Source organism: Geosmithia morbida, assembly GCF_012550715.1.
Source record: "Geosmithia morbida isolate 1262 chromosome Unknown scaffold_4, whole genome shotgun sequence".
Classification (NCBI taxonomy): Eukaryota; Fungi; Ascomycota; class Sordariomycetes; order Hypocreales; family Bionectriaceae; genus Geosmithia; species Geosmithia morbida.
The window spans coordinates 15,292-29,130 of NW_023336191.1; the positions used below are offsets into that span (position 1 = coordinate 15,292).

The 13,839-nt window shown below is 57.9% G+C and overlaps 3 protein-coding genes across 3 annotated transcripts; 1 reads left to right on the forward strand and 2 right to left on the reverse strand.

The window, feature by feature from the left end:
• Window positions 1–2,832: 2,832 nt before the first annotated feature.
• On the forward strand, window positions 2,833–4,794 carry GMORB2_5491 (uncharacterized protein; the record flags this gene model as incomplete). The annotated part of the gene is made up of 2 exons (XM_035467461.1): window positions 2,833–4,161; window positions 4,249–4,794. The coding sequence occupies 2 exons, from the start codon at window positions 2,833–2,835 to the stop codon at window positions 4,792–4,794; spliced, it is 1,875 nt and encodes a 624-aa protein (XP_035322427.1).
• Window positions 4,795–5,335: 541 nt separating this feature from the next.
• On the reverse strand, window positions 5,336–9,652 carry GMORB2_5492 (FBOX protein; the record flags this gene model as incomplete). The annotated part of the gene is made up of 3 exons (XM_035467462.1): window positions 5,336–8,358; window positions 8,458–9,013; window positions 9,572–9,652. 3 exons carry the CDS (start codon window positions 9,650–9,652, stop codon window positions 5,336–5,338), a joined length of 3,660 nt encoding a protein of 1,219 aa, XP_035322428.1.
• A 1,930-nt stretch (window positions 9,653–11,582) lies between these two features.
• Window positions 11,583–12,462, reverse strand: GMORB2_5493 (uncharacterized protein; the record flags this gene model as incomplete). Its single annotated transcript, XM_035467463.1, has 2 exons — window positions 11,583–11,652; window positions 12,386–12,462. 2 exons carry the CDS (start codon window positions 12,460–12,462, stop codon window positions 11,583–11,585), a joined length of 147 nt encoding a protein of 48 aa, XP_035322429.1.
• Window positions 12,463–13,839: the final 1,377 nt, after the last annotated feature.

The following is a 13,839-nucleotide window of genomic DNA, read 5'->3' on the forward strand; positions in this document are numbered from 1 at the left end:
GTAGACTCTGCAGATCTGTATCGTAGACATACTCATGCAGGGAAGAGAGGCCAGGGCGTTATCTTGGTGAGTCGTAGTCTACTCATACCTGCACACAGGGAGGCGACGCCAGTGAGAAAGGGACGTAGATAATCTGTAGGGAGTAACGGAGGCAGGATTCGGCAGAGAGGTCAGAGCACTGGCGGTGTACAGGTACAGCACATCAGGCATAAACCCGTAGGAGCCGGAGGGAGGGGGCGGGGGCATGAAGACAGTGAGTGGCCCGTGGGCTGGCAGTGCGCTGGTCGCTCCTGCCCTACGGCTATCGCTAATAATGCCATGATAATCTGTACAATGAATACTCCGTACATAATAATGCATGCAAGGTGCAGAAGAATGACGGAAGGCAGGAAAGAGCGGAGCGGTTCGTTCCTGCCGCAGTGAGAATATACTCGTAGAGGACAAGCACAATTCTGTCGTGATCGTCTCGTCACCATCATCACCGTCGGCATCTTCTCACACACGAGTCCGGGCAGTGCTATCTCTCGCGAGCCAGCGAAATGCAATCAACACATGGCCACCGTGTGTTTCGTCTCGGGGACATGCCGTATTACTATGTCACCTTTTGATTTAGATTCTTCATGCGTCGGCAAAGCCAAACATCCAAGACCGCAACCATATGTATACGATACGGCAGCAGGAACAGGTGAAACACACACACTCTCTCTCTCCCTTTGCCACGTGGAACTTGGCAAGGCCGATGACGATGCATGAGGCGAGATCACGCCGCAACGGAAGAGGGAGAGCCCTGATACTCGGAGAGGTAACAGCCAACGGGAACCAGCAACTGGTCAACCATTCCAGGATCCGGATTCTGTGCCGCACGCTCACGGGATTCGATGACGGTCAGTGGATGCCCCCCCTTGCGAATCATGTGGTCAAGGTACCAGGCTGGACTCCTGATGGACAGGCTCGACTGCCGTACATGGGGGGTGCCCGGGAGGCAAGGCATCTGATGAGGCCGTCTGAGTGTCATGGTCAACGCTTGTCGAACCGACGAGACCAAGGGAAGAGCAGCCATCCATGTGACCTGGCCGGCCCGGTTTGGTGTGGGAGATTGGTCAGTATCGGCGATACAAGGTTCGGGGCGGTATCGTATATGGCTCGTACGGGCTGTGCATCATGCCATGGATGCTCAAGCCAAACCGATCGGCATGAGTTCATGCTAACGTTGACCATACCCGTACTCGTACTGTCGTTGTATATGTACGAACGAGTACGGGATATTAATACAGGCTAGGCCATGCGATGGCCCCCAATTGACAATCTGAGACCCATCCTGTTTAGTGTAACGCTCGTAATTGGATCCTGTCAGCGACCGACCGATACAAAATACTCGAACGAATGAACCATGTTGCCATATTTTTGTTTTTGTTTTTTGTTTTTTTGTTTTTTTGTTTCTAGCCCCGCGCCGTCGTCAATCCTTCGAGACCTGTCAGCCTGCTAGGGCCGGCCGCAAACTCTGGCCAATTGTCTCGTCCATGAGCCGTCTCGATCCCGTACGAGGGTTACGATGAACTCTACAGAGTAATCACTCCGCCGCACACACGCGCGCAAACACGAGCTGGCAGTCCGCAGGACCGATGCAGCGAGTATCGCTCCTCATCTATACAAGCATCACCGAGCGCAGAGCATGCGTCTCCGGCGGCTAGGAATCAGAGACTATCCGCGACCTCTGCATAGCTGATCTCCATCTCGAGCGGAGTCGATTGCGATTCTTCAGAATATCCGCGAATGCCTGCTCGTATTGCCAAGATGAACCGCTGAGATTCCACAATGCACCTACGCTGTACCCGTACTAGTATGCCTATCCTGTCTGGCTCCGCCCAGACCGACGAGCACTGTTAATGCGCGCGTCCCGCAATTTCACTGGTGGTGGGGGGGAGGGAAGAAGAAGGAAAGCCTAGCAAGCTTGGCGTCGGTCAAACATGGATATATATCATGACATTAGCTGACAGCGAAGCTCCCCTCTCCTCGTGCCGCCCTCGTGCATGCAGCCAACAGCGATCCTCCTGCCTGGACTGACCAGCATCGGGCTTACCTCGCTCGACTCTTACTCCTCATACGGGACTAGGGGAGAGGACGGGACAGAGCCAAACGACGACGTGCTGTCTGCTCTTTAACATCTGCTTACCCCCCCCCCCCCTGAAATGGGTTTGTCCTCTCAAACAAAACAACGAATTGACAATTTGAGATCGCCAGGGCCCGCATCTCCACTCGCCCCCGACTAATTGACCAGGGGGGTTCCAGGGATCATCTGCAGGGCCGGGACCTGCCGTGAGACTCTCAAATTCAACCTACTCAAGCCAGCAAACGGCTTCCGCTCCTTTTCCTTCAGGCTCCAACCGGCCTGCATCCCGCATTCCGCATCCCTTGCCGAGCGGTTCCGTCTCTGACTGTCTCTCGCCTCGCTTACATTGTCTCAGACCTGTCTATCGTTGGTCCAGGCTGGAGGTACCTCATCATCTGCCCCTCTCCACACGCGCACATACGCGCACATACACGTACACATACATATACTGCTTTTATGCGCCTCACGCACAGATCCTCGAGTGACAAGTTCTCTTCACCTCAGGGCTGTGTCTCGTATCACCGCCATATGGCAACGCGTCCCGCCGTGTGTCGGGACACTACATCAACTCTGGCTTAGCCATGAGCCTTGCTTGATGTCTGTTCCTCGCAGCATTCCTTGGTTGAACTTCTCGTCCTGCAAGATACTACGCCCAGAGCACGTTCGGCCTCTAGACACGCACAGGCAAAACCGTCACTCGTTTTCTTCTTCTTTTCTTCGCCATGGGGTCCCTGAGCCTCGCGCTGCTCTTTGCTGCTGCCGTTCCGGCATCGGCAGCTACACCAAGGGGTAAATCGACACGCACAAGCGCGTGGCCAGAGATCACGGACATGCTAACATATCCTCCTCCAGGCCCGTCAAACCGCGATGCCGTATCCGTCCCAGCATACTCTCCGCCAAGCATGCCCGCCTTCACACCCAGACCTCCTCTGACCCCAGGGGAGAGGCCATCGTATGCAAACCACTCGACACCTCTGGTCACGCCCGCCGTCAGCACGATATATTGGGGGACCTCTCCTGCGTCCCGCATCACCTCTTCAGAGTCGGATTGCATCCCCCCGGACGAGGATCGTCCCCCGACCACCATCATCATCACACACACGGCCACCACCACCTTCTACGGCGACCCGTCCAACTACACGGCCCCCTACCCTACCCTCAGCACGAGGTCGTACTGCCAATCCCGTAAGCTTTCCAAGAAGCCCAGCATCACCGCCACCCGGACCAGCTCTGAAGGTGCCACCGGCTCTGAACCCACCACCACAATCATGGGCACCACCATGCCGCGCTTGACCTTTACCTTCATCACCACCGACAAGAACCCCTCTGTTGTGTACTCGCCCGGCCCCACCCCGAACTACTCGGCCGCGCATGACAACCCGCTCCCCGACCCCGGTGTGCACAAATCGGCTCTCCACAGCCATGGCAGTCAGAGCCAGGCCGAGCCGGCGACTACGGCATCACCCAAGCCTAGCCACGCCATCACGGCAGGGAGAACATACGTCGTCATCGACGGCAAAACATACAACCATCTCTCTGCCGGCCAGACCACGACAGTGACCGTAGACAGCGATGGCGGCAGCGGCAGCGGCAGCGGTAGCGGCAGCGGAAGTGACAGCGGTAGCGGCAGCGGAAGTGACAGCGGCGGCGGCAGTGGCAGCGAAAGTGACGACGGCAGTGACGACGGCAGCGGCAGCGGCAGTGGGAGCGGGCCGAGAGAAGTCTTCACCGTGAACCCCACTGCCGTCGTGGGCGGAGGTACAACAGTCACCAAGCCTGCTCCCCCACAGCGACCCGAGACAAGACCCACCACGAGCATGGTGAACGGCGTGCACGTCTCAGCGTCAGGCTCGGTCGTCGACATCGGAAACGGACACAAGATGACGGTCCCGGCCGACGGCACGACGAGCGTCATTGACGGGCAACACGTGTCCATCGCCCCGGGCATGGTGATCGTCGGCTCCTCAGAGACGATGACGTGGTCTGTCGAGCCGACGCACGTGTTAGTCGCGGGTGGTGATCTAGCCACCTTTATCGGTCCGACGGTAGTCGTCATACACTCCAAGACGATCACCTACAGCTCCTCCCCCTCCTCCTCCTCCTCCTCCTCCTCCTCCTCCTCCGCCAACCAGGGTCAGACATCGTCGCCATCCTGGACGACGACAACCATTGACGACGACACGATGACGCTGGGTCCTGAGGGCGTGGTGGTGGTCCACAACTCAACCTTTGGCGGACTGACGGTCGAGGCAACGCGCACGGAGCACGAGATCGTAGGAGGCGCATCAGTCACGCAGATTGGCTCCACGGCCGTCGTCGTCGGAGGGAAGACGTACCCGATCGGGAACGACGCCACGGCCGACAAGCCAGTGACCACATCTCTGGGCGGCCAGGTCCTGACCATTGGCTCAGACGGCGTCAAGGTGGGCACAATGACCTTGATCAGGTCGGACGGTCAGGGTGAAGGCGGTGACGACGACGATGCCGTCACGACTACCATCGTTCCCAGAAGCTCTTCCTCTTCTACCAGCTCTGACACCAGTTCTGAGCCTACCAGGACGGGAAGCAGTATAAGTGTTGTCGATGATGATGGTGGTGCAGGTATAGTGTATCCCAACCTGCTCTTGACGGCGGTTTCGGTCCTGTCTGTTTTGGCGTGTTATTTTCTGAATGGTTTGACATGAATTATGATGGATACTTGAGCATTTCATTCTTGTTTGGTGGGCTAGACATGTTGAGTTTTGGGGGGAGGGGTGTGTTGTCTTTTTTTGTCTTTTTTTTTTGTATTATATCGGACTCTACGGGATTGGATGGAAAATGGGGTGTTTCTCATGTTCATCCTCATTTACAAGTTGGACTAAAAAATGATACTTGTCTTCTTTTTTGCTTTTGCTTCTTTCTCTCTTCTCCATTATATACTACTACTACTACAATGCAGTGCCTATAAAATCATGTTGTGAAGCTCAACAATCAGAAAAATATAAACAAACTATTGTATTTCAAAAGAAGAAAAGAAGAAACCAAATTCCACTCCAAGATGGTCAAATGTCTACCGCTAGAAAAACCACTAGAGAATATTGAAAAAAAAAAGAGAAAAAAAGTAGAGAGGAGAACGAAGGAAGAAAGATGAAGATGGAAAAAGATTTTTTTTTTAAAAAAAAAAACTATAAGAAAAATAAGAGAAAACACGCATACGCACACGCACAAACACACAATGTACACACATCACCACCTCACAACCCCCTTGCCTTTACCTACACCTTCTGTCTCGAGGGGTGGAAACTCTTCAAACTTCCCCCTTTCTTGACCCTGTACATCCCTTGCATCCCGGTACTCGTGCTCCTGATCCTGCATGCTGAGACTGAGGGCGAGTGCGAGATCTTCATCGTCATCCTGCACATCCCCAGACCTCGCACCCGCACCCGCACCCGCACCCGCACCGGACCAGGAAGAACCACCAGCGGCGGCACCGCCGGTAGAGGGAGAGGCAGGCTGGGACACCTTCTTGCCCTTGACCTTGTACTTGACGGCGAAGCCAGGGTCGGCTCCATCCGGTCCCTGACCCTGCCCCTGAACACCTTCGAGCAGGGAGAGACGGATGGCCTGCTGGATCTGCTGCTCGTAGTCCGACTCCTCCCCGGTGGCCGGGACGGACGGTTCGGGCTCGGGTGTGAGCATCTCCACCGTCGTCACCTCGCTGACCGACGACGCCGACACGGACCCCGTGCTCGCGCTCGTCGCGGAGTCGCTGGTGCTCGCGCGCCGCAGCTCCTCCTCGACGCTGAACGACTCCTCCGACACCATCTGCGCGTACCGCACCGCCTCCTCCTCCGTCAGGTCGCCCAGGGACCCGAACCGCTTGCGCAGGCGCGTCTGTTCGCGCGCCGCCCGCTCCTCCTCCCGCCGGAGCTCCTCCTCCTCGGCCGCGATGTACCGCGAGCTCGTGCCGCCCTGGCGACGGCTGCCGATCCGCCCGTGCACATCCGTGTGGTGACGCGCGCGTCGCCTGCGCCCCCCCGGGTGCGCCGTCGAGCTGTACGTCCAGTACCGCATCAGGGCGCCGAACGACACGATGCCCCGGAGCACGGTCGCGTCCGGGTCCAGGTAGATGGCCCCCACCGCCGAGTAGCTGTCCTCGTGCAGGGCAGGGTTCATCGTCATCATGTGCCGCGGCGCCCGGCCGTTGGACCGCCCGTTGAGCGTCCTGACGACCTCACGCGTCGACGCTAGCGGCTCCCAGGCCTGCACGAGGCCGTCGCTCCCGCCATGGACGAGGTACAGCGCCGTGGCGGCCACGCAGGATATCTCGGGCGAGTCTGTCTGGATGATGCGCACCGGCTGGATCTCGTCCGGAGCCTTCACCTTCTCGCGGGCATTCCACGCAAGCACGGCGCCGCTCTTTGTCCCGACGACCAGGAACCTGGCTCTGCGGCCTGGAATCTCCGCGGGTCCCTGATCCGCAGCGTCTCCCGTCTCGCCAGCCACGTGCAAGAGGTCCTCCGACAGCGTCGTGCACGACTGCGAGGAGCAGTCGAGGGCGCTGGCGGAGATGGTGGTTCCGTCGCCGCCCTTGAGTCGCATGGTGTGGCAGGCCCAGGCGTCCTGGGGAACGGTGCCGCCGGTAGGAGGCGGCGGCGTGGGAGGCTGCGTCTCGGGCGTCTTGGCGGGCAAGACTGCCTCGCTGTCGGAGCGACCGAAGAGTGAAGGCGGCGGGAGGTTCCCGGGTTTCTCAGCCACCTCATGCTCTTGCGAAGCGGCCACCCTGGACCTCGTGAATCGCTGGACGCGGGCCGGGCGGCCCTCGGCCATGCCGCAGTCGATGACGAAGACCGCCTCGCCGGCACCGCTGCCGTCATCGTTCGCAAAGTCCACCTCGAGCCGGCGGCGCATGTCCCAGCCCTGGCAGACCTTGTTGAAGTGCGAGGGCATGTTCTGGAAGAACCCCTCAATCTCCCTGGCCTCGGCGACCTTCTGCTCCTGGCTGAGCTTCGTAGAGTCCCCTGACGACCTGGGGGAGTACGTGCCGCGGACGGCGTCGGCGTCGCGCCCGTCAGGACGAGCGACGCGGCGAGTGTCCTCCAGAAGATGCCAGCACGTCGTCCGACCCGCCAGCCAGGCAGCCTTGATGAGGTCCTCGCTCCTGGGGTTGGCGGGCACGCTGACGGGCGGCTGGGTCAGGTAGAAAACCTCGCCGAGGGCATTGAGGGCGACGGCCAGAATCCTGGCGGCCGACCTGCGACGGATGCTGTAGTTGTCGTCCACCTTGAGCGCGGTGATGGGGACGCCAGGGCTGAGGACCCACTGCGCCGTCATGTCACCGTCGGACCGGGCGCTGCTGGGGTCCCAGCCGAGCGAGTAGGCCGTGACGACGCCGAGCGTGGAGCCGGTCAGCATGCCGATCATGGAGTGCGTGGCGGCGGGCACGGCCGACGACTTGGCCAGCCACACGCTGGAGATGCCCTCCATCAGCTCGGGGACGCGGGGGATGTCGGCATGACGCTGCGCGGCGTTCGTCTGAGAGCGGAGGAAGCGCCCGCGGTTTTCGGCCGTGCTGCGGAAGAAGGCGCGGCCACCGGGGAAGCCCTGTCCGCCGAGCATTCCGTAGGGCTGGCTGACATCCATGACGTTGGGAGCCGCAGCGGGTCCCTCGTCGAGCCCGTAGGGCACGACGTGCGGCATGACCTCGTCCAGCTGGGGGAAGGAGACGGGGTCGAGCAGACCCCACCTCTCCACCTTTCCAGAGGTCGGGTCGCTGACGGTGGCGACACCCAGGTCCGAGGCACCCTGGACGGCACGCGGAGGCTTCTTTCCGTTGGCGAAGACGGCGTGGATGTTCGTGATGAGCCATGGCAGCTTAGAGTTGTACGTCAGGACGGCGCTGACCCTCTTGCCAGACTGGCGGGCGCCGGAGGAGCCTATGCCGCCGGAGCCGCCGCCGGGCTTGCCCCGTTCGAGGCTGCGGAGGAGGCGGGTGCGGAAGAGGTACTCGCTGCGCCAGGTTGCGAGGGGGGTGAGGCGGGGGAAGTAACGCGTCTCGGAGCGGATGACGTCGGCGGTCGGCTCCTTCCGGATGCCGTCGGCACCCCCTCCACGCTTAGACTCGAGGACCTGGTGAGCAGGGAAGCAGCGGAGGAAGGCCATGCGCCAGGCGTGCGGGGTGGTCATGAGAGCGTAGAAGCGCTTCGAGACGAGTGCCACGGCAGCATGCGAGTCGGGGTGCAGATGCGACAAGACACATGTCAAGATTTCTGCAACGCAGGTAACGAGTTAGGGACACTGTCTGCTTCTTCCACGACTTGGGCGCTCATCCGTGCATGAGCCTTTGCGTCGTCGACGAGAGAACTGACCGTTGGGGAAATCTTGGATGCTGACGGCGCCGGGGACGTAGCCATCAGGACGCTTGACGACCTTGATTCCCAGAGCCTGCCTGGGCGTAGGCGGGTTCAGAGCATTCTCGTAGTCGAGGATTCTCTGACCGTGAGTCGGGGCATCACGGTTATCGTGGCCGTTGGCAGGGGCCGGAGAGCCCGGGCTCAGCCCTCGAAGCTTCTCGTCCAGGCCACCAGCATCGACGGCGGTGGCGTCAGCACCAGCGTCGACTCTGGGAGAGCGGGAGGAGTCGACGACGGGCTGTGCGGGGCCGTCGAGGCGGCGAGCGGGGTCATCATCATGGAGCGAGGAGGAGCCATGTTGATGGGTGGTGATCGAGGACGAGGGATGGCCGGACTGGTGACGATGTTCGGAACGCTCAGTGGGCACTTGTTGCATATAGTCGAAGGGGGGAAAGATGGTTTTGGGGGGGTCCGAGGCCGAGGGCAGACTGTGCGGAAGCGTCTCAGCACAGTCGGGGTATGAGGAGAGAGGGTCGAGGTCACGCCAACGCAAGGATTGCGGACGTGTTATCTGTATGAGAGGGAGAGAGGGGGAGACGGAAAGAGAGAAGGATGCTGATCCGGACAAGGCGCGACGGCGGTGGAGAGGGCAGATCGATGCTGGGGTCTGAACGCTGATGGCTCTTTGTCTATGTCGTGAGTTATGGCTGGTTTTTTTTTTCTCTTCTCCGCGCGTCTGTTCTGACGGATGTCCGTTGCCCTCTCGTCACGGGAGATTACAGCAGCATGTACGCACATGTTTTTGGTATTTGCCGATAAAAAGCCGGGATGAACCTTATTGCTCCGGCCCTCCTCTCACCTATAGGCCGCGTAGCGTATCCATGCATACGAGCAATAAGACCTCGCTCCAACCCTTGGACTGTGTCCCGCCGTCCGACTAATTCTCTGGAGATCCACCTACCCTACACCATAGATTGATGTGGCACCCCAAGAGTGTAGATGACTAAGCAGACAGAGGCTGCTGCCGCACTCACATCTGGTAGATAGCCTCCTATATATATCGATGGATTTCCTCTCTTTTGAGGGAAGCAAGCACCAAGACGCACACGCTCATCGACCGAGGACGTACCGGTAGGAAGAGACCACCGTATTCGCCGTCTACAGGACGCCGTGTGCTGTCGTCAGCAGGGGAGCACAGCGATGACGGCATCAGCTATGGCGAATGTGTTGGTCGATACTATACGGCTTTGATCGTATACTGAGCATGAACAGACAAGACGTACCGATAGGGAAAAGGGAATGGTGATATTTGCGGTAATAGCTACTGGATATATCTGTGGTGACTGTGTAGTAGATACTCACAGAGCTCGTCCTATCCGCCGCCAACGTATTGTAGTGTAGCGGGAGACGCAGACACGCACGCAACACGGGTGCTCTATAATGATACCCCATATTCCGTAATACGAGTAGTCCTCACCTCTATGGGGATTGGTTCCTTTTGGATAGCAAACACATTCCTGAACCGCTGTGCCGGAGCACCGGTACGAGTCCCCGCTCATGTCGATATACACGGAACGGGCGATACCTTGCTCGTATCATCGTCGTCGTCGTCGTCGTCGTAGTCCGCAATCACACCTACACCTATATTACGACGACATTCTGCGAAGAGAAGGGAAGAGAAGATTGGGTAGAAGCATTGAGGTCCCCGGAGATAGTCCAATCCTCACGTCGATTGGCGGCGCTGGAAAATCCCGTGCATACGGGAGGAAGGACAGATTTCTCTCGGCCGTCTCAATCAAGCAGGTCATGCCCCTCTCCAGACTTGGCCCCCGACCGACGTTGCAGCTAACGCAGCAAGTTTTTTTTCCCTCTGCGACGTGACTGTGCACCCCCCCTCCTCGGTTGGTTCCGGTGAGTGTTATTACGTCGTGCATATACCCGTGCCGGGGGGTTTTCGCCACTGGTAACCGGCCACCTGGGTCGAGTTTCTTTCTTTCTTTTTCTCCTTCCCTTCTCATCCTTCCCAAGTCGCTGGTCATGATGATGATGCTGATCACCATCAGCGGTATCAGGTGTCGGAGAGGCAAAGAATCTAGGCCGTTGAGAGAGGTCGGGAACGAAACCAAGACAGCGGCGGACGCGGGAGGACGGATCGTTGGCTGGTCGGCGACGTGGCAGAGTCTTCTTGCAGGTGGCGGGACGGCGTCGTCTCTTCCTCCTCCCTGCTCCATGCCCGGCTTCGGTGCTCCCTCCTACTGCCAGCCAGTCAGCCTGCCCGGTCTGCCACTGTGTCAACATTTCCCTGTGCTGTGGTGATTGACACTATAATCGTATCATGTACCGTCTCAAGGAGCCAAGACTGTATCCGCGCCACGATGCTGCCGATACAGCATCTGCGATTACTATAATAACCTCGGGGTGTCGGACAGAAAGGAGAGGGCAAAAAAAAAAAAAAAAAGCCTCTCATCTTACCGTCGAAGCACACTTCGTAACATCTACTGATTTTCTCCCTCTCTCCCCGTCTGACCCCTCTGGCGCAACCTGCTAATGCAAGAGGATGCCTGCTGCCGGGTACGTGAGGGGTGAGGGAAGTGATTGGCCGTGGGGGGGGGGGGTTGGGGTCGTGACCGCTCCGTACACAGAGGAGGGAGGATACGACGCTGTACGGGCAAGTCACTCGTAACGGGGAATATGGGTCGTGAGGAGAGCTTGCAGCCTGCACTGCACTTGGCAGAGCCGCTGGCCACGGAAGAAGTTGCAGAGCAAAGTGTGCCCGCGAGATGATGCGTGTTACGGCAACGCTTCTGTTCTTCTCGTTGACCGTCACGGAATCTGTAGGTCATGGATGATTGTATCGGTTGCCGACCGTCTGAGTGTGCGGCTGCCCCGGCTGACTCTGCATCCGTCCTCGGACTCAGCTGGACTGTGCCAAGACGGAGAGGGGGGGGGGGGGGTGTTGTGTGTTTGGCTGTGCATGCCCTACGTCGTCGTAGTCGTATGTGCGGGTATCTTGGGTCGGTTTTTCGGACATCGGTCCAGCCCGGTATCTTGGTCGTTGGGATGATCATGATGCCGACGGCGGTCGGCTTTCCATGCGAACGTGGCAGATACGAGTGGAGGACGGTGACAGTAGCGTGCCTCTACTGCACGGTAGCTTCGAAATCGAGCGTGCTGTGGTATATGATGAAGGCTAGACCGACGAGGCTAATGCTGGATCATGTACGAGGAAGGCGCATGGGTGAGTACGAGTACCTGTCGGAGTCTTGAAGCTTGACAGGGAGTATGGCTAGAGGATCGATATGTGGAGAGGTGAGGAAATTCTTATTTATTTATCAATAGATTGAAAGCAGGGAGAGGGGGAGAGAGAGGGAGAGAGAGAGAGAGAGAGAGAGAGAGAGAGAGAGAGAGAGATTGTGTGTGTACTCGTATCGTGTGCGTGCCGTGTCGCTGTGCATACATGTGTGTGTGTGTGAGTGTATATATATATGTGTGTGTGAGTGCGTGTGTGTGTATATATATATATATGTGAGTGAGTGAGTGTGTGTGTGTGAGTGAGTGAGTGTGTGTGTGTGAGTGAGTGAGTGTGTGTGTGAGTGAGTGTGTGTGTGNATGTGAGTGAGTGAGTGTGTGTGTGTGAGTGAGTGAGTGTGTGTGTGTGAGTGAGTGAGTGTGTGTGTGAGTGAGTGTGTGTGTGAGTGTGTGTGTGTGAGGTGAGGAAACGAGCGACTCGTGAGACACGAGCCCTGGTGATGGTGACGGAGCGCTGGGAATGACTAGCCTGAGATTCTGCGGGCGGGCTGTGCCGCCTAAGGAACGCTTCCCACCTGTCGGATCCTCTCTATCGGGTCCGGTGACGGGGTTATCGGTACAGGGTGGTCTCGGTGGTCTTTGGTGGTGCGCGGCGCCGTAGAAGCGTCCAAGACTCCAATTCTCTGCAGCGTACCTAGGCCCTGGGGCTAGGCTCCTATCAGCAAGTCTACCGAGCGTCGATGCGTGCACGGGCGTTGCGATGCTCCGCATACTCGTACTTGCCAGCAGGGAGGGGGCTGGCGTGTCGTAATTGGGCCTAAATATCATCAGCTGGTCGACTGATAGATCAACTGGACTAAAATTGATACCGTCATGGCAAACTGACAGACGAATGGAGTGCGGATCCGTGGCAGCGGCATGGTGGCATCCCCCCCCCCCCCCCCCCCCCCGCCCCGCCCCACCGTCATGAATACACGAACGAGTACGGAATACGGAGTAATGAATGGCAATATCGAAGTATTGCGTCGTGCTGTTAGCCGCCCCCTGTCCTGCTGAGCAATCGAGCAATCACATACCTGCCCGTGCAGAGTCGTAGTGACGGCCGCTGTGCTGTGTCCTGCCTGCTGTCGGCTCGACCATCCTACCAGTGAGTCGGACACTGGACCCCCACTGAGCGGTACCTGTCCACGGCGGGAAGAGTCCCGCTGATATGATACGGCATAGCACCCGGCGTGTATAGAGCGTATCGTGGTATGTAGTCAGTCATACCGGCAAACCACTAGTATATATATATACACATATATATATGATACATACATACGTATATGATATATGTATGATATATGCATGTTAGCCACGACCCACGGGCCGTACAGGTGTTTAATGTGGACAGGCACTCCGTAGTACGAGTGATAGCAGTATTGATATAGGCAATTGTACGGAGTATCTACGGAGTAATGATGATGATGCCGTGACGGTGGAAGAGCCCCCCCCCCCGATGTAAAGACTCTGACAACTGCCTCTCCGCCTTTATCAGCGTTCCATTCTCTGTCATTTGGTCCTTAAAAGCCTAGGGTTGAGCAGAATAGGAGAGAGAATCAGGAAGAAGAGCAAGAAGTTGGGTGGTTACGACTACGGAAGGGGGTAGTGATAATAATGATAATAATTTAATAATAATTTAATCCGCACTGCCGACGTGTAAGACAACTACGAGTATTACCTCTCACTGCTCAGACTCCCGTCGTCTCTCCCGGTCTCTCGGTTCCAGACAGCTCCTCTTCTGAACTCCTCTCCTCCCAGTGCCCACACGCGCAACCCACCCACCCACCCACCCACGCACACACACACACGCACACACAGCAGCCCAGGTTCCACACGCGTGCGCCCCCCCCCCTCCCCTCCCCTCCACTTCCCTCTCTCCACTCCCGGGACTCCATACCACTAGGGAGGTTATTTAATCCATGACTCTATAACCAGGTTACCAGACCTGTTTTGGGCTCGGGTTAGCTCCAACCCGGCTATCTGGTCATTCTGTTCCTCTTGGTCCTGCGAAGAGGAAAGGCCCCAACGCAGACCACCCAACGCAGACCACCTCCTCTTTTTTTTTTTCTATGCTATCTTAGAGGGCCCTAACCCATACTACAATCC